The sequence below is a fragment of the Lutjanus erythropterus genome, chromosome 1, assembly GCF_056507025.1.
Source record: "Lutjanus erythropterus isolate fLutEry1 chromosome 1, fLutEry1.hap2, whole genome shotgun sequence".
Lineage (NCBI taxonomy): Eukaryota > Metazoa > Chordata > Actinopteri > Lutjaniformes > Lutjanidae > Lutjanus > Lutjanus erythropterus.
Window position 1 is genome coordinate 47077985 of NC_139317.1, and position 21459 is coordinate 47099443.

The window sequence follows — 21459 nt, forward strand, 5'->3', positions numbered from 1 at the left end:
TTTACGAAAATATGATTTAATCAAGCAAAAAAAAAAAACGGTTAGGTGTACCCTAAGGACCCCTGTCTCACTTCCTGGTTTTAAAAGGCAGGAATACTGCTCAAGCACTGGCAAACTTTCTATTTTTAGATAAATTCATTCAATAATATTTCTATCAGATGAGTGTCAACCATGTCAACTCTGTAGCCAAGTCTAAATCAAAACTAAATAAGAATTATTGTTTAAAAATGTGTATTTTGATTTTTGATTAACATTAAGAGAACTCTGAGACAAAATAAAATGGCTGCTCACAATGACTCTGCTGTGAAATGAAAAAATGTAACATTTTGTCAACTCTATAAGACATCAACTCTGTCAGATTTTCCATCTGACTGTCTACGTTTAATAAAAAAAAATGTAATCTCTAGGAGGTTGGCCTGTTACAAGGTTTAATAGTCAAGAGTTTGATCTTTTAAAATATATTTTCCAGCATAACTGAAGCATAAAAAACAAAACTCCCTCAGAATAGAGTTTTGTCCCAGTTCTCAAGGATGACAGTGAAGATGCAGCTCACGTTGTGAGCCAGAGCCATGAACCTGCATCACGTTCAGCACATGAACTCATGTACAGAGACACCTTAGTTTCTAAATATACCACTAAAGATCCTGCAGTCACGACTGGTATTCATGCTTTAATGCTCACTAGCACTCCAGTGAAATGAGTTTGTGAACAGCAGATCGTCTGACAGAGGAGGAACTCTGCAGAGTAATTACTGACAGCACACTGAAGGTGAATCACGGCCTCAAGTACAACAGAGCTCATCACATCACTTACGTCTTCTGCAGTTTTGCGCTGAGCTCCTCCAGGATTTCACTCGACTGCCGGTGGTACTCCACAGCCGCCTCGATCAGTGCTGACAGCTGGCTCACCTGCTCCACCTGTTGGACACAAGCCAAAAGCACATGTAAGCACAAGCAAACACACAAACATACAAGAACTTACCCTCCAGCAAAATGACACAACTCAGAACTTTAAACAACTCTGGAACATTACATGCTCTAATGTATTATTGTAATAATGGGAAGAAATTTGTTAATTTGTGGTTACATTTTTTGTATGTCCTGTTCTGTGTTGTCAGGTTGGTTTGTTGTTTTCCGGCCCAATAATTGCTCAAAATCTGCCCAAATTTGATCTATAATAAAATATACAAATGAATTAATAAACAGTACCACTAGCACTGTGATTCCCAACAATTTTTCATTATGACATAATATTAAAACAACAATTTAATTGTTCAGAAGTGGGCTAAAACACAGACTGAAGGTTACATCAAATATTTGCTATTTCTGCCCTCTACCTTAAAAATCAAGAGAACATAAAGGGAGAGTTCAGGTAACAAAAATAATAGGTTTGATCTAACTTCAACAAACCTTGAGACTCTATGTGTGTACCCCCCACATACACACACATGAAGAGGATGAAGGAGAAGTACATGTAATCCCATGCCATCAAAAAGCCAAACAAATAATAATATTGACATTTTGTAATAGGTTTCTGTTATAATGTAAGTCAGGGTGTGATTTGCTCTGTATATCCCTGCCTCTGCTGAATTATGTTTTTGTCCTTTTTGTCCTGTGGACCCCCAAAGAGTCTGTGGATTGTGCACAATGGGGGGGAATTAAATTAGGGCTCAAAGTTCTATTTATAACCACAAAAACCGAAACCATTCTGTCTATGTATGGATCTTCTCTGCTGTCAGTACTATGGACAGCACCGCACCGATGCAATAACCCCTAAAGTAAACCTTGGGGGGTGGGGTGGGGGGGCGGATGACTCTGCACCACACTTCTTCTATGTTTTTAAGAATCATCACTAAAGCTAAAACCACAATCAGACACAGAGCAGGTTTTGCGGTGTGAGGCGTCAAACAGGGAGAGGGAGCGACAGCTGCAGAACAACTTAATGAAACTTCATGAAGTCAGTCCAACATTTGATTGTGTGCTCAGTTATAGCTGACTTAATAAAGCTTACGTAAACTTGTGAACAGTGGTTAAATTACCTGAAACAAGCCACAATATGAGCATGTGTCATAGTGCACTGTGGTAATTTAACAAACACCATTCTGAATTTAGCCAGTTATTTCATCAGATTCAAAGCACAAACACCCACTTACGTCACTATGGGGCTTGCAGTGATCATCAGATAACATTAAATATTAGCTTTGATTGTGACAAAGGAGGTACTGGATCCAATTAAATATGTGCCCGTCCCAGTCTGGAAACTCCCTGATCCTGTTCCAGCAGCATCCAACAAAAAATTAAGCTCTGAGTGTGATTTAATTTTGTCATGTTAGATTAGCATCTGACCTTTTGTTCTGTTCTGTATAGGTGTTCACCTCACTCATGTGTCTGCACAAGTCAAGCAAAAGGCATTCGACTGAAAACATGGCACTACTTCATTAACAAAATGTTTTAAATGGATTAAAAATATTCCTGCAACATTACTCCTGATACTGGCCATCATTTTAACAGATACCAACAGTTTGACAACACTGCCTGCTGCTGTGCAGGGCCTTCCTTCTTTACATTTCTATATTATTCTTATTTGTCAAACTGAAACATATTGGAGAGTAAAATGTTTTGTTTTGAAAGACACATTTTAGTTTGAAGCTTCCACTACACAACAATCTGTTGTGACTTCTTTATGCTGACTTCACTGGAAGTCCTGAAAGACTGATCGTCGCCCCCGGAGGCTAAACCATCATCAGACGATAACTGATAAGTTCCAACATTGCCTTAGGTTTAACACTCCCTACTGGTCCATGTTTTTATTTCCTGCTACAGTTCTCTCTTCTCTTACATCATTCTCCAGGAAGTTGAACATGCTCCTCTCAGCCAGCTCTTTGCTCTCCTCAAACTTCTCCACAGCCTGTCGGATCTCCTCGTCTGGGATCTTCCCCTGACGCTTCTTCTTATAGTCGAAGTCTAACCGGCGGCCCTCCAGCTTCTTCAGGTGGTGCTGCAAACACAAACAGGAACATGCCAGTGTAATGTAGCTTCTTTTACAATCACATGTCCAAACACTTCCTCTGGCAACAAACTGTACAGAGTGCAATGTTGTCACAAATATTGATTTGTTGATAAATGTCAGTAATAAGTATCTGAAATGCTTTCAATACTCATTTTTCACAGTATCAATACTCTGTTACCAGCTGCACTTTCTCATTCTCTCTTCTCTCCGACAGCGAGCTGACTCAAGCTGCAATGATTAATCAATTATTAGATTAATTGTCAACTATTTGGATAATCGGTCAGTTGGTTTGCATCATATTTTAAGAGGAAAAGTGTCAAAATGCTCTGATTTCAGCCTCTTAAATGTGAATATTTTCTGCTTTCTTTACTTTTCTCTGACAGTAAATCAACAGATTGCTCAATAATGAAAATAATTGTTACAATGAAGACTTGAAAAGTGAAAAGACTGACAGGATTAATTAATTGATTAATCTATTTGAGTCATTTTTTTAAGACTAAAAATATTAAAATTCTCTGATTTCAGCTTCTTAATTTCATCTTATTTACTCCTCTCTTTGAATACATCATCTTGAGCTTTAATCAACATTTTTCAACATTTTCTGATGTTTTACTGACCAAATAACCAATTGAAAAAATAAATGACAGATTGATCGACAATGAAAATAATCATTAATTGCAGTGTCCCTATAGTCACAACTCTTTACACTTACTCACAATGCTGTCTTCTTCTTGTCACTCGTCTCATATTTTTTAATAAAAATCTAAAATTTTATGCCAAAATGTTTTCCTCATGGTATCAAAAATTGTATCGAACATTGAGATTTTTCAAGGTATTGTATCAAAATTAGAAATATAAGTATTGCAACAACACTACAATAATGCGTTGGCATCGTAAACTCAAAAATGGCCGACCACTTGTGTTTCACCGTGTGTATGTTCAGGTACAGCTGCTGTAATGTACCGTGATCTCTTTGAGGTCCTTGTCCTGTAGATTCTGCAGGGGGTCAATAAAGTTCTGTTTGACATTTATGTCCAGGGAGTCCTTCACATCTGCCATTTGCCTCATGGCCTCACCCATGTCCACCAGAGCACAGCCTGCAGGACAGAGACAGAGACAGTTAACCTGTGCTCTTTTCAGCAGGGCACCGCAACACAGAGATCATCTGAAAACACCACTGTGTCAGTGTTTTAGTTTTGGCTTCACAGATGTGCTGTGTGTAGAACAGTGTGGTTTTTAAATGCTCCAAATATGTAGTTTCACTTAAGTAATATCTCATTTCAATCCCTCCAGGATTTGTGATGCATGTTTTTATGTTTTTAGCCATTTTTTGCAATATAATTGTGAGAGCAAGTGAAAATTGAGGGTAAAAAGTTTTTTGTATAGATTCAAAGACAACTCGTTCCCGGGAGATTAAAACTGCACTCTGTTCTGTGTGTTCACAGTAACTTTACCAAAAAGACTCAGCATTACAAAACTCTAACAAAATCTGCTTTATCTGTAAATGAAGAAGTGCACGTGGGGACGGATTCCACAAAGACACAAAATCTTTTTTGGAGCTCAAACGATATAAAAGTGCACTGAGCACTGATAAATGTGACTCACAATGACAAACCTTGTGTTCTTTTCATGATCAGTAATAAAATTTTTTAAAAAGTAGATAGTAAAATATTCAGTCAGTTGTGCAGGAGACCGCAACATTGGTACTTTCTGGAAGGACTGTCATTTGTCCCTTTAAATGCACATCATGTAAATTCTGCTGCTAGAGATCTCTCTCACATTAAAACATTATCAAAATACGTGGTTTGATGATGTCGTGAAATGGCGTGGGATCATGGGAGCTCTTATCTTCACTTTTAACCACAGTCACTGATGAAAATCTGTCTGACATGACATATATAGAAACCATGTTCATGGAGAAGGTGAGATTTATGTTTTAGTAATGTTATGTTCAGCCACATTTGCCAGCATCTTTTATCACTCTCTGACATATCTAACATTGTCAACAACTAGCAACTAGCCAGCAATGACTAGCAGGAAACACACTGTTACACTGAACACATGACAGGTTTCTCTGGGTTTGAAGATTGTTGGACACAATTGGGATAATGTAAGTACACATCTTACTTAAATATATAACATTATATAACACATTTTAATGCAGAAATGTTACATATTATAGCTCTAATCACTTCAGCTGTAACTACTGACTAACTACTGACTAAAAAGATGACCCCTTACTACATAGATGGATTTACATTAGCTCATGTACAGAAACAAAATTTCTGTGATTCAACTGTGTCAATACTGGCTTCAGTAAGTATTATTTATCAGAGAGTGGGTCATAAAAAGAGATGCCCTGAAAATAAGAAGTGTCACAACATGATGAATTTTCCATCCATGAGTCTGCTCCTCTATCAGCTGTCTCCAGCCACACAGTGAAACTGCAGACACACATTAAACTGACCACCAAACATCGATCATCGAGCCATAAAACCGAACTACCAGGAAATGGAAGGACTGTGCCCTTCACTAAAAGACTTTTAAAGTGAAACATCTGAGCAGGAAGAGCTGAGTCTCTGACTGTAGTTTAACAGCGACCAAAAAGTGATTCACACTACAGCTGGAATAATTAATCGATTACTAATCAATTATTAAATGAATCGCCATCTATTTTGATCATTAATCAGTCTGAGTAATTCTTTAAGAAAAAGAGTCAAAATTGATTTCAGCTTCTTAAATGTGAATATTTTCTGGTTTCTTTACTCCTCTCTGACAGTAAACTAAACAAAACAATCATTTTATGGATCAAACAGCTAATCAATTAATGGAGAAAATGACTGACAGATCTATAATGAAAATAATCGTTACAGGAAAGACTTGAAAAATACGTCTGTGTGCTCCTGTATGTTTGAATCTATTTTTCAATTGACAAGATTGTGACAGGATTAATTAACTGATTAATAAAATTCTCTGATTTCAGCTTTGCTCATCTGACAGGAAACTGAATATCTTTGGGTTGTGGACAAAACAAGCTATGAGAAACAGTGATCAATATTTTTCAACATTTTCTAACATTTTATGGACTAAATAACTAATTGATTAATTGAGAATTCGACTAATCAATTATGAAAATAACTGTTAGTTGCAGCCCTACTGCACACACAGGGGTTAGAAAACAAACCAGAATGACTGAGATCTCATAGGCAGATCAATAAGAAAAGTTTTTTTAAGGACTTAAGCTGCACTGATTACAGAAGTGATGGGTGGGAAATCCATTATCCCAAGAAGGAAACCTCCAGCTTAGCTCAGAGTGCAGGATTAGCTATTAGTTTGAGTGATGTGGTCACAGCCCAGGAGTTTATATGGTGCAGAGTTTTAGAAAGTGGTGGATGTTCTCACACAGAACCTGATGAGGAAGTCTTGTTTTAAAGCGAGACATTTTACACTGTTACTGCATGATTGTGGCTGTTAAATGAATCGTGTGAACACACATGTCTTTGTAACTCAGTGACAAGACAGACAAACATGGTTCCTCCACCTTGTCCAAAATCAAATTCAAGAACTTTTTAAAGTGCAGTTTTAAGCTTTTCCAGCACTGTATAGCTCATGAAACAAATAAAGAATTAATAGGGAAAAAGATTAATAGAATAAGTTGCAGCACCACTGGCATCCAACACAGCCTGGCTGAGCCAATATCCAACTTATTTTATTTCTTAATCTAAAACATGAACTAGTTAAAGTAACAAAACAGCAGGTTCAAGCAGTTTCAAGCACAAAATCAAAACACTTTTCAAACCTTGAAAACACCATATTAAACTTTAAGTGTTTTCAAGGATTACCAGCAACCATACAAACCCTGGACAGAGCTGGAGCTGCAGACTGATGCTTTGAATGGAAAATGCATCACATTGTTTTCTTTATATCTTATCAGAGAAAAATTCAAACAAGCATGCAGAGTTTTTCTTCAAATCCTGTGTGGCTCACCAATAATACTTTGCTAACATATCAAGTGTCAGCAGTAATAGATAATGGATGGATGGATGACACATGTGGCAGATATCCAGCGTCTGTTATATTTCGAGGACACAGAAGGGTTTTTATTTATGCTGACAGGTGTGTATGTTATAAATATAGCATCTAGAATGATTGCTCTTGCAGGAATTTAAGGTATGCAAACAAAACTTTTTTCTTTGGTAATGCTAACACTACTTGTGTGAGGGTTTCTGTGCTGTTTTGGGAATGTAAGGACGAAGGACGCAGAGAAATTCACCTCTGAAAGGTATTTCAAGTGGCTTTATTTTTAACAGTGGGACGGTGCTGCAGTGGTTAGCATGGCCACCTCAAATCAAGAAGGGTCGCGGTTCGAATCTCCCAGCTGACTTAGGGGCCGGGGAGTCTGGCTTCCTCCCACAGTCCAAAGACATGCAGGTTAATTAGCTCAATTGTTGACTAATTGTCTGTCAGCCCTGTGATGAACTGGCGACTTGTCCAGGGTGAACCCCGCCCCTCTCCCAATGTCAGCTGGGATAGGCTCCAGCCCCCTACAACCCTTCAAGTGGTTAAGGACAATGAAAGAATGATTTTTTTTCTTAAGAGTGAATGTCTATATAAAAGCTATCATGACATTCGATATTCTACCTCTCTGCTGTGCATCTATTTTGTGAAAATGAGAACTGGTACCAAAGACAGAATCCTCTCCCAGCTCATGGCCGTAGCGCAGCATGCAGTCTCCCAGCAGCCCTTCAGACTGAGGGTATCCAGTGGTCTTCACCTGCCCACGGATCTTCGACATCGTGTTCAACATGTTCAGTTTGGCTCGAGAAGCTGTGAAGGAAAACAATGAAAACAGCTCATGAGTCATTTTGCAGGACAGTGGTGTAGCAGCAGATAAAAGGACAGAAAATTCTTTGAAATAAAAATAAAACATGATCCATCTCTTCTTACCTGGGTTAGGCTGCAGGTATTCTGTTGTTTTGGACATGAGGTCAAACACTAACTTGTTGGTCACCTCAATTTTCTGATGAAAGAAAGACAAGAGTGTTAAAAACAGGAGATATTACAGTTATTAGCCACTTTTTTCATCCTGTAGGATTATTTGAAACATCACAGTCAGTAAATGATTCAGCTGTTCAAGCTGGGCTCATAAACACAAAATATTTTGAACAAAATATGTCTGAAGATAATTATAAAGTTTCTTATTTGGAACAAATACTTTATTCAAGGTCTTGCATTGTAAATTTACTTTACACTTACTCTTTCTTTTTGATTATTAGTAATTAACAACTAACTAAATAAATAAGTTAAGTATATTATAGTGATGGCATAATGCAGCTGCCATACTTTGAAGCCTGAAATGTAAAAAAATAAATATTATACATCTGTAATTCTGGAAAAAACAGAGTCCTCACTGTGCAGTGTGTTGTACTGCTGCTGTCTGCTAAGTAAAAATTGTTTTATTCTTGATTTCCTTGACATATTAATTAGGGATGTCCTGATACAACTTTTTCACTTCCGATACGATACCGATATTGCAGCCTTGAGTATTGGCTGATACCAATATCGATCCAATACGATATCAGCATGAATCATACATACTTTTATTACTTATTTTGTAGTGTGGAATGTTAGAAAAGACTTGATCAAGTGATGTTACTCAAACAGAGAACAATAGTCAGCAACCAGAGTCACCTATGGATAGAAGTGCTGGAGCAGAAAATGGACTGCTTATCGGAGCGCTTATATCTGAGATTTTAGATGCAGTCCGATAAAATCTGATACTCGTTTTTTGGCTGATATCGGAATGATATCCGATATCAATATCAGATCGGGACACCCCTAACATTAATCAATAATGAAAATAATCACTGTGCTTCAGTTCTGTCCATTTTATCTCATTTCATGTTTGCATGATGTTCAAACACTGTAAAAATGAGGAAGCTGAGAAAATATAAAATTTCAAGGCAACTTTCTTTAATAGATTTTTGAGTTTTGAGCCCAACTCAAACTTTTAGTTTTACCAACTTATAATAATTGTTGAGATAATTTACTTTTCTAATTTACAGCAACTTGAATCCTTGAGTTTTGGAAACCCCCAAAATGTTTTATTTCAAAATCTGTTGAGTTAACTCATTGAAGTGAAAAATAAATTAGGTCAACAAAAGATTATGGGCTGGCAAAACTTTGTTTAGTTCATTTAAAAACTAAAGAGTACTAAAGAGAGTTTCATACAAAACTAAAAAATCCTTAAAAACAAACAAACAAAAATAGAATCTCTTCTGTTTTTAAAGAACTTCTGAAGCTGACTGAAATCTTCACTGAGTAATTCAACCTCTCATGTCTGTGCTTTAAGTACAGCTGGAGTCAGGACAAGGTTGAACAGATTGTTTTATCCATACACAAACAAAAATGTAAAAATAATTTGTGCCTACAGAGGGAGCTGCAGCTTCTTGTAATTCTACTGAGTCCAAAGTCAGAACATGTGTTCAATGGCAGAACCCACGCTGCTCAGAAGTGCTGGGTGAATGGACAAACTGTGTCACACTAAAAAGATCGGTCGGCTGATGGTAAATGGGTGTTGGTAGGTACGTGCTTTCACTTTGGACGTAGCCAGGCTGCTTCACCCTGCCTCCCGTCTTTATGCTAAGCTAGGCTAACCACATCCTGACTCCAGCTCTGTACCTAACACTAGGCCTGTACCAGAATCTGAATTCCTGCTTTGATTTAAAAAAGAAAGCGTGATCGCAGCAGAGAGAGTGAAAGTGTGTGCCAGTATGAACAGAAGTGTTGATGTGATATAAATTTTCTCTGATCATGGAGTCTCATGCTTCTCTCTCTTCTGTGGTTTATCAGAGAAGTGTATGAAGGACACTGCAGTCTGTTAACAGTGAGAAATACACAGATAGATCCATGTTATACACTCATATCCAAATGTCTGTATCTGCATGTGCATAGAAGGGTTATCATAGGCAACTCGATTTGGTTGTCCTTGTCCAGTTGCCTATGATAAGCCATCTACAAACACCATGACAAGCATGACTGGGAATCCTCACAGTCATCTGTATCTGTGGAAGCACATTTCTGACAGTCTGATGGAAAAAATAAGATCCATTATAATGAGAAACTCTGTCAAAATACTTTCTCAAAAAACATACTAAGTCATTCTAAATATTTTAAGCTAGGAGAGATTGGGGTCAATTGTAATATATTTTTTAATTTTCCGTCATATCTCTCAGACTACTTGAAATAAACTTGTAATCTTTTGATATGAGAAAGATATATGTGCACTAATTAATTACTGATTAATTAACACGATTGATTCATTTTCACCAATAAGGACAAGACTGTAATATTAAGATTCATACAAGAAGACAGAGTTACCATTGTTGTAATAGCTGGGGCAATTAAAACACACACGCACAAAAAAAAACTCAACTCAAAATAGTCATCTAAACCATTACTGCTGTAGTATTTAATAATGTTAACGGTTTTTGATTGTGGTTTGAATTGTTTTAGATGTCAGACAATGTCTACATTCAAAGCAAAAATCCACCTCTATTTTTGGAGAAGTCTAGGCAAGAGTTTAATAATCTGAATTACGCTTGAAGTAATTTTATACTGATTTTATTTCTGTGAACTGAACTTTATGTCTTTTTAAGTTTGAACTTATACAACACAACACTTGCTAGCAGCCATCTTTTTTAAGACTCATAAAAGCTTCAGAACTCAAGAGTGGGGTGAAAATCTCTAACTATCATCTAACTAAAAACCCACTGATTTTGAGGTGAGGGAAAATGGAGGTGCAAAAACACTAACTCATGTCAGTGTTTTGGGACTCAGTCCTGCAGCACTCTATTTCCCAACACTCAAAAAAATAAAAAATGTACATCCTGCTCAGTAATTAAATTCTCCTGCAACATGAAGCATCACTGCTGCATGACTCCTGACAGAGCCCTCAGCTGAACTACAGATCACATTGGATTGTTGTAGCCAGTAGTTTATCCAACGTTGCTGCCCTCTATTTCCATCAGTTAGATTTAAAAGCTTGCCATTCTCTTATCCTGTGTTGCCCTGTGTCAGGTTATAACGAGGCTGCAGTGATTCATCTGACAAAATGAACTTTGACTCGAGGGCTTCTCAACTGATGATTCAAATCACTGATATTTAGGACACAGCCCCATTTAACACACAGCTATTAGACTGATGTTGATCTAATTTCTACCAGAGTTCAGAAAATCTGTGAAATCAATGACATTGCCCCTCCTGACAAGTGTTTCATCAGCTTTAGGTGAGCTGACTCTCACTTAGGAAGCTCTCAGGAAATCAACCCAACACCACCGAGTGTATCACTGTGCATCCATCACGAGAGCATGTTTGCTGCTGAGCAGACACCCACAGGTGCTGAACTCACCCTCTCCATCTCCATGAAGTCTTCATTGAGCTTCGTCCCCTCTGCCCCGCTGATCTTTTCACTGAGTAGCTGCACAGAGAGAGCACAGAGAGGATCATGGAGCGTTATTCATCTTCTTAAATAACCAGACACTTCTTATGACATTAATGGCAGAATAAAACATCACAGAGGCAGACAACACAGAAATGTACTGACCAGAGGATTTTGTCTTAAATGCACAATTAACCCCAAAATCAAAAATACAGATTCTTTCTTTGGCCTGTAGAGCTATTTAGAGATATAGAGATATCAGCTATAGAGATGTCTGCCTTCTCTCCAATATAACAGGACACAACACATTTGAAAAATTCAAAACCAGTGTCTCTTCCCAAAAATCATGACCTGGTTACTCAAGATAATTCACAGACCTTGTTGTGAACAGTTTCTTGTAGGAACTACTTTCTTTCTAGTGGACAATAAGTAGTTCTGGTACTTTCTACTGCAAAAAGAAAGTAGTTCCTACATGAAACTGCTCAAAACAAGGGCTGCTGATTTTTTGGAGTAATTGGGTCATGATTTCTTGAAAAAGACACTGCTGTTGAGTTTTTCAAATGTATTTTCTGAGTGCTTTGCGCACCACAGCATTAGTGCCATTCAGTATATATTGGAGAGAAGGCAGACATCTCTATGGCAGATATCTCAAAAACTCTGAAACTCACAACAAAATAGAATAAAAGGATAAATAGTGCTACAGGCCTGAGGAAAAATATGTATTTTTGATTTTGGGGTGAACTGTCCCCTTAAGGAATCCACTTTTAGTATTTTTTAGGTTCAAAGATAATTATGTAATTATTTAACCAGGATCATTTTAAATTATAATCAATCAAAACAGCCAACACTATTTCTTTCCTTGTTTCAACTTCCAGAAAATGTGATAAAGTTAAAATATTCTACTCTTCTTACAACCCAATCATGTAGCTCTGTTTGAAAACCACTGGTACACACAATATCACCTCCACAGTAGGGTTGCACAATTGATTGAAAGATTATATCATAAATGCAATATCTTAATTGCAGGGACTGCATATTTTTGATAAAAGTAAAATGTGTGATAAACAGTATTATAATGAAGTAATGGAGTGATTATATGTATATTCAGCATATATACACACGTGTATATATATATATATATATATATATATATATATATATATATATATATACACACACACATGTATATCCACTCCAGTCCACTCTGCCTTTCTGTCCCACTATAACGACACGTCACAGCTGAAGGTTTCAGCATGGACATTTAAACCAGCATGCAACACTGTGGGTGTGTTTGATTTGTGTCACTCAATGTGCTCGTCATGTGGTGCATTATATCAGTTACTGACTAAGGGAGACCTTCTTGGAACTGTACTTAACCACAACTCACAATTATGTCATCCTTTATTTTATTGCATTTTTTTGTCCTATTGGTGAAAGATTAGCCACTCCCCCCTGACACTCTGCCAGTAAACGTATAGTTCATCACACACACTTCCACTTTTCACAGCTGAGTGCAGACCATCTCCTCTGTTTCTCTATAAAGTCACATTGTATAACAAGTGTGAGATTTGCATTTGTGATTTGGATTTAGCTGTTTAGTTGAATGACTGTGTCTGTTAATAGTCTGGTATTACACCGACCATCCACAATCAGCACTTGGTATTTAAATGTGTGTCAAACAGAGGAATGGCACTTTGACACCATTCTCTGGCAGATTTAAAGAGGATTAAAATTCTGGGTGCACAAATAGTGGACTAATACTGCAGGATTTAGGGCAGTCGGCCAGCGAGGAAGAAAACTTCAGTCAGTTCAGTCACAAAGTTCATGTTCTACAACTTGAGAAATCCTCCCTTTTCCCTTTCAGGAGTTATTCTAAGTGTGTGCTGCAATCTGCTTTCTGATAAACCCACTTTCATGTCATGTCATGGGGCGATTTGCATAATTCTTTTTTTCCCTAAGGCTTTGGCAGTTTTCAACTTATCAACACTACACTAAAAGTGGCTCTAAAGAAGCATGTCCCCATGCCTATGACTGAAAGAACAAGCTTTCCAGCTCACACTGTAACCGGATGAAACAGAACTTCCTTTAAGGTTAATAAACTAGCAGCAGGTTAAATATAGAGCAGACTGTGACTGTGATGATGGGTGCAGACGCAGCCCTGCTGAAAGTCGTCCAATTAACAGCTCTGTGAACAGTGCAACATTTAACAGGGAGCTATGAAGTGGGAGAACCTGGAAATCAACCCAGAATAGAAACAAGACTTGAGTCATCATAACGGGTGCTGAACAGCTGAGAGTCAACAGGGACATTAAGTGTCATACACAGAATGTCAGGAAGTGTATAAGTGAAGTACAGATCCCTAAAGACTTCAGGAGCAGCAGGGTCATACTGGTACAACAGCTTAGTTTCCAAACTCAAAGGATTTTGAATGATACAGTTTGTGTCACACCTCACAGCCCTTCCTCTCAGTGTAACACATCAACATCCTACACAATACAACAACCTGCAACCTGTGGCTCTGAAGCTACATGCGACTCTTTAGCCGCTCTCCAGTGGCTCCCTGTGGCTATGCCAAAAAATTATACTGAGATGAAGAACATTTTTTTTTTTTTTACATGTTCAAAATGTTGAGAAAACTCGAACTTAAAGGCAACATACTGCAACAGAGTTTTGACTCAACTCAAATTTTTAAGTTTTGGGAAAGTTTACCTGACTACAAATCTTTTGTTAAGATAAACTTTTCTTCTTTGGATAAACTCTTAGAAACCAAAAAAAAGTTGTATTTATCTTCAGAGATAATGGTGGTTGGAACTGTAACATTTTCAAATTAAAACCATTTAATTTTCAGGCACCAAAATAATGACAAATCAGGTTCACAGCTCACTGTGATCAATTTTTGAAATCCATTTTTTGTTTGAGTCTCTTAGACTCGAAGATTCAAGTTTATCTAGAGAGTAAATTATTAAGAAAGTAAAGTTTAAAGTTTATTCCAAATCTCAAGAGTTCAAGTTGGGCTCAAAACTCAACATGTTGCCTTGAAATGTTGAGTTGTCTCAACTATTTTTCAACACTGTAAAAAGAACTGTAATGTGACCTATACATCAAAAATGTTTTGTCAACTAAAGTTTGTATGACTAGTCTCCATAAGCCAGATATGTATGCTGAATATATATGAATGTATGAAAATAATAGTTAAGCCTCCAGACAGATTTGTTTTCTTTCATTTTTTTGGCCAAAGATGGCTCTCCTGATTGTAAAGGTTGCAGACCGTTGAATCACAGTGACTTACTCTGTGATGGTGGCACCTCCTGCTCATAAACATCCATAAATCAACTAAGAAATCATGACAGTGACAGATGTTAAGATCAGCTGACGCGAGTCTGCAGGAAAGACACTTGTGATGTGCTGCGATTTGCAGGATGCACACTTTTACTTTTCTGACTGTAATCCAATATTTTCACTTCACAGATGATAAAGAAAGCCATTGAAACAGACTCATGTATGACAACGAAAATGATAAAAGCAAGCAGCTTATCCAGAGGACTGACAGAGATCTGAACATTATAGTGCCACAGTAAAGCTGACCTTTGACCTTCTGGATATAAAATGTCATCATCTCATTTAATCATCTCAGATATCCGTGTAGAATTTTGTCAGAATTAGCAGATGAACTCTTGAATTATGGCCAAAAATGACCTTTGACCTTTGACCACCAAATTCTACTCAGTTAATCCCGGGGTCCAAAAGGATGTTTGGACCAAGTTTTAAGAAATTCACTCCAGGCATTTCTGAGATATCATGCTCACAAGACAAAGAGGCAAAGAGCCCTATAAACGTAATGCCTCCTGCCACAGCTGCTGCCGGCGCAGAGGCAAAATATGTTTTGTGAGTTCACAGTGACCTTTGACCACCAAATTCTAATCAGTTCACCATTCAGTCCAAATGTGAAAGAATTCCCTCAAGGTGTTCTTGAGATGAGGTACTCATGAGAAGTGGACAACTGCTGACAACCCTAAAATGCAATGACTCTGTTCACAGCTATCGCAAGAGTGAAGGCAAAAAAAGGGGGATTATCTAAAGTTTTGTAATTCTTGATGATGCACAAAGGTCAATCTCACTCCCTGATGATATTAAAGGAACAGTTAATCCCAAATTGAATTCATTTTGTATTTGTATTATTGTATCATTTGTATTTTTGGCTCGTTCTTGTGACAGCATTACTGCAACCTCTCATCCACGAGGAGATGCACACTGTCTTCTATGTGGTGACACTATTGACGGCTAGAGAAAGAAAATAGCTCCTACATGAAACTGCTCACAACAAAGTTTGTGGATGATCTTGAGTAACAGGGTCATGATTTCTGGAAAAAGACATGGGAGGGACTGTCACTTGGCTGGCCTGGGAATGCCTTGGGATCCTGCTGGAAGACCTGGAGGAAGTGTCCAGGGAGAGGGAAGTCTGGGCATCCTTGCTTAGGCTGCTGTTTCAACCGCTGTTTCGACCAGTGACATGTGCACACACACACACACACACACACACACACACACACACACACACACTCACACACACTCACACACACACAAGCCAATAATCAATCCTTCATGAGTACACACACTGAAACACACATTAAATGAATAATGCCATTTCCTTATTCTTTTTTACTTTACCAATGAATTTTTTAAATTTTATTATTAACCTCCAAGATGCTTTGGCAATATTGTTTATATGGCATTTATGTCAATAACGTCTGTTGAATTGAAATTGAATTCGAACTGAATGTCTGTAGTGTGGAGGTTTTTTGATAACAAAGTTGCTATTTGAAATGAAGAGGCAGTTTTCTTATTTTAGCCAGTGCATGTGTCCATTTTGAAAATCACTGGATTTTTATGTCTTCTACCAGAGGGCTAGGCCGATAAGAGGAGGTATAATAATATGTTAATTCCACCACAGGAGAGACTTGATGTTCTCTGCAATTAAATGAAAAAATAAATATGTGCATATATCAGTATCAGCAATCAGCCAAAATGAGTTGGAAAATGTTGGCAAAAATCCAGTTTTGCGCATCCTCAATTGTGTTCCTTCATATGTTCAGCAGCAACACGTGAAGTCATGTGAGTCCGACTGATATAAATATTAATATAACATGTTCCTGGTTAATGAACATCCAGACTGGTTCTGAGTGGATGCTGAGTATGATGAGTGAGTGTGAAGGCAGCTGGGGGGGTGAAGCTGAACATGCTGCATTGTCTTGCATCAGTAAATGATGACAGCAGCTTTGGAGTAAGTGTTGCTGCTGCTAGGCCTTATGTAAGCACCCAGACTGGATCAGCAAACAATGTACTGTACCACGGAGGCTTTGGGAAAGCATGGGCGGGGGAGGGGGCGGAGGGGAAGGCTGGAAAACAACAGCGTTTCTGTGTTGATGCCGTGTTTGCGGAGGTCACGCAGTAATGAGCAGCTGTGCAAGCGCAGGTAAAAAAAAAAAAAAAAAAACAGAAACAGAGACACGTATGCTGTGAAATGTCAAGAGCCAAAGAATAACACAAGTCTGCTGCTGGTCTCAGGTTTACTTCACTGATGATACATTTCTCTGATCCTAATCATCATCCATACAAGGCAGCAACACAGCAACATCTAAAGCACAGGACAAAGAAAAGTACAATCAAATCTACAACACAACTCTCCTTAACTTGATAAATAAAACTCTCCAACAACACAACCGGTCCTGTAAAAAGAAAGAATGATATGACTAATGTGTTTATCAGAGGTGGCAACAGTCCACACATTCTTTACTCAAATACAAGTAGAAATACTTGAGTAAAAAAGACTGGTAAAGGTAAACGTGTTGATTCAACTTCTTAACTGCAGTAAAAGTGAAAAAGTACAGACTCTGAAATGAAAAAAATCATCCTCTGAAGGACATTTCTCCTCGCTGTTACTGTGCAAAACTAACTGAACTTCACCTTTTCTCCAGTGTCTCTCACTTATGTGTTTTACACTGTTTTAGTCTTGTTACATCTTTTACATCATTTTAGTCCGGTTACATTTTTTGGGCTTGTTTCCTCTCATTATGTTTTGTACATCCTTTACCTTGTTTTTGTCTGGTTACATCGTTTTTGTCTTGTTGAATCTTTTACATCATTTTGTCTTGTTATGTTTTGTTATGTTGTTTTGATCTCATTATGTCTTTTTTTGTCTTGTTGAGTCTTGTTACCACCTTTTCATTGTGTTACATCTTTTATGTCATTACATCTTCCTACATCCTTTCAGTCTTGTGATGTCACTTTTGTCTTGTTTTGTCTATTGTGTGTGATATGCACTGGTGGATACACAAAAGAATAATCTTTCTCTTTGTGTTATTGTGCCGTCCATTTAGGTTGAAAGCATTCTTAATGTTGGAAGGCGGCATACAATGATGTAAACAAAAAATAATTAATAATTTCCCCCAAATGCATTACAAATAAAATAACAAAACTGTTTTGAAAATGTATGAAATAGTACATACAGATATGTTCAAATGTAGGGAGTAAAAGTAAAAAGTTGTCAGAAAAATAAATACTCAAGTAAAGTACAGATACCTGAAAACTCTATTTAAGCACAGTAACAAAGTATTTGTACTTAGTTACTTCCCAACTCTGGTGTTCATCTTTCACTTTGTTTGATCTTGCGGGTTTCTTTTATTTTCTGAATAATAGCGCTTGTTAAGAACACCATACTGTATTTTAGGAGTAAGACACCTTTACATCATCATTATAGGGAGGTGCAAAGCCTGCATCAAACAACTCCCTATAAGAAAATCTGTAATTATGAAAGCTGCATCTAATCGTCTAACTGTCTGGGTGTCACACCTTACTACTTTTTGAGAAACAAACAAATTGAAAAACTTAAAACTGTCAAGTACTACTGACTTGAACATTTATCATTATTAGCCTAATTTAGTAGTTCTATCAATAAATATTTTTTACATTTTTACTCAAGGCATAAGCTGGCAGGGGATACCTATGTGTGTGTGTGTGTGTGTGTGTGTGTGTGTGTGTGTGTGTGTGTGTGTGTGTGTGAGTGAGTATCCTGAGCATCCTGAGCGAGCATGACCTGCATCTTGTCCAGAGCTAAATTTTTCCCATCCCATTCTTGTGAATGCGATAACTCAAGAACGCTTTGAGTGACTTTATTTAAACTTGACACAAATATTCATTTGGACTCAAATCTCCACTGGTTGCATATGGTAGTTGTGGTGACACTGCAGTAGGTGCTTCACTAACTGTTGTCCAATGGTGATCTGCACTCTACTGAGTGACCTCTTCTAGTTTATACTGTATTTTATTGAGGCAAAGTTCTTGTACAGCTGTGTGTTAAGACACACATTAAACACTGTGTTGTATAAATATGTGTATTAAACTTGCTCATACTGAGCTCAGTAAGTTCTCCAGTGATCCAGTAAGAAGAGAAAGTTAGAGTTTGTCGCACCAGCTAATGGGAAGTTTGGTCATTAGAGTGGTGTAGACACTAACTGTTGCATTATAACTGTGCTGTTTCATAATAAACAAGCAACTTTGATCAGTTGCACCATCACTGCTGATGCTAGAGCAAGCTAAACCAAAAAATCACTTTCTGTATGCTAACAAGCACAGCCAAGCAATCTAAACAGAGTGGAGAGCCCTGCTGCCCCTGTCCCTGTCCCTGCACTGATGGTTTGTGTGTGTGTGTGTGTGTGTGTGTGTGTGTGTGTAAGGCTCCACTACAAGTGCTGCCAGCAGTATGAGAGTTTTAGCACCAAGTGGGTCAGAGCCTGGGTAAAATTAGCAGGAGAAATGCTTTTTCAGGAGGAATTGGAGAAATGAGCCCGATCTGGCTGCCAGAGGCTTTCTAGGACAGTGGAGGGGGTGGGAGGGGTACTGAGTGAAGCGAACAGGAAGGTACCATTGTGCATCTTTACAGGCTTACTACAAAAACTGTCTGCAGGGTTCAACATTAATGGCTTTTTTCATCTATTTGCCCAAAGTCAATTTCTACTTGTCCCTATGCTAATTGACTTAAAGTTAATTGTCATGTTTAATCTAGCACTCTAATGCAGTGTGTCCCAATCCTGGTCCTCAGGGTCCACTGCCCTGCATGTTTTGTTGTTGTCAGGCTTCTGTAGGGACTTGATAATGAGCTGATCATTTGAATCAGGTGTGTTGGAGCAGGGAAACATCTAAAACATGCAGGTTTCACTTTAACATGATGATAAATTGAGCAGAGCAGGAAACCCCCATATTTGAGAGTCTGAAAACAGCATTTTTGCTGTTACATTATCGATTAATCAATAATCACAAATAGTTATTTTTTAACACTTTCCCTTTTGGGAAAGTTAGTTACTAAAGTTACAAGCTTGGTATGGCATTTTACTTGCTCTGGGCAAGTGGGCAGTTTTTATTGTTGAGTCTGTCTGGTTAAATAGAATGTGACAATGACACCAGCTCAGCTGAGAACTGGCTCAGATTTTTGGCATCAAGAAAGCATTAATCCCAATTAAACAGCAGCCAGTTAATCTAAACACCAAGACTCCATTCAAAAAACCCATCGACTTCCAAGACGAGGGAACAGGAAGTGCTAATTTGCTCCCTCATTCCTGCAGCTCTCTATTGTGAAGATTTTCTTAGATGAAGAAGTGCACCATGTCACTTCAATCCAGATAACGTTAGAGTTGTATGGTGTTACGTAAAAAGGGACAAAAGGGGGAAGCAGCAACGCTCGCCGGAACAATGACATGCTCCGGGGCCAGATGCATTAGCACAAGCTACAGCAGCAGGTGGCAGCTGGGGCACCAAATGACCGGTGCCCACCCTGCTTTTAATCCACACTGACGCCATCAAATCTACACATTAGAGTTACAATTATCCTGAGCAGTGAACCGAGAGCGAGTACAAGGCTCAGACAGTCACTGTGAAAGTAAAACTGCTCAGATCGACGGGGGCTTTGACATGAAGGGACTCTCCAGCGAGCTGCGGTGTTCATCACCAGGATGTCAGAGTTTTCTTTTAAGTCTCAGATAAAAGAAAGTGGCGGCGCTGAATGTTCATTTACAGTCATTTCTGGGATCATGCGACTGTGTTGATGTGTGTGTTCCGTTTTCCTGCACTCTGAACACAGACGGGCCCGGGAGAGCAGAGGGGACACACACACTCTGCCTGTTCCTTCCTTTGTAGAGAACACACATATACACACACACAAAGCAGCACAATATCTTTGTCTTCTCGCTCACGCTGCATTCTGAACAAACACAATGATGAGCCAGCAGCCAAACAGTAACACTGTATCAAGAGTACATTAGTGTGGAACATTTCCACAGCTGTCGCCATCAATATCCCAGTCTGTTTTTCTACTGTGGTCCAAACAGGATTATGTTAGAATGAAACAACACTCTGATATTACATTTTCCTTATCATCCTAAGTAGAGCTGCACAATTAATCAAAATTTGAATTGAAATCGCAATATGGCTTTCTGCTATTTTCAAATCGAAGGAGGTGCAATATTTGTTAAAGGCAAAATGTGTCAACTTGTAAATGAATAAATGTGGTGAGGCAGAGATGTCCTGTTTTACACATCAGAGTCTACAGACTTAAAAACATCTTCATGTGGTGCAGATTCCTGCAAAAAAACAAACAAAAAAAACCAAACAAAAAACACACCATCTTTCCATTAACCTGTTTTCCAATCAAAATAAGAATAATGATGGAAAAATTATCTTTACCTCTAATATTCAAATTATATCACAACTGCAATATCAGTCAAAATAGTCACAACTGGATATTTTTTCAAACTATTCAGCAATCCACTTTCAAAAACGTCAATCCATATCATCATTTTTAATCCTTGAATGGTTTGTGTATCCTGGAGGTTATAGTCATTTGACTGTCACAGATGGGTGCACACAGGTCATGTGACTTCATGCCAACATTCAAAAACATGCTCATCATTTATATCAAAAATCCAAAATGACTGTGTATGTAGACAAAGACTGGCTGT

At 38.0% G+C, this 21459-nt stretch overlaps 1 protein-coding gene across 2 annotated transcripts in view; it reads right to left on the minus strand.

The window, feature by feature from the left end:
- sh3gl3a (SH3-domain GRB2-like 3a) overlaps nucleotides 1-21459 on the minus strand; it is a 54517-nt gene that overhangs the window by 6727 nt on the left and 26331 nt on the right. For both annotated transcript variants that reach the window (XM_084722463.1, XM_084722455.1), the window contains exons 2-7: nucleotides 11420-11488; nucleotides 7957-8029; nucleotides 7693-7836; nucleotides 3973-4106; nucleotides 2839-2997; nucleotides 814-917 (exon numbers count right to left, since the gene is read on the minus strand). In XM_084722463.1, the coding sequence (XP_084578589.1) occupies nucleotides 814-917; nucleotides 2839-2997; nucleotides 3973-4106; nucleotides 7693-7836; nucleotides 7957-8029; nucleotides 11420-11488 (683 nt within the window). The remainder of the gene's footprint in view (nucleotides 1-813; nucleotides 918-2838; nucleotides 2998-3972; nucleotides 4107-7692; nucleotides 7837-7956; nucleotides 8030-11419; nucleotides 11489-21459) is intronic.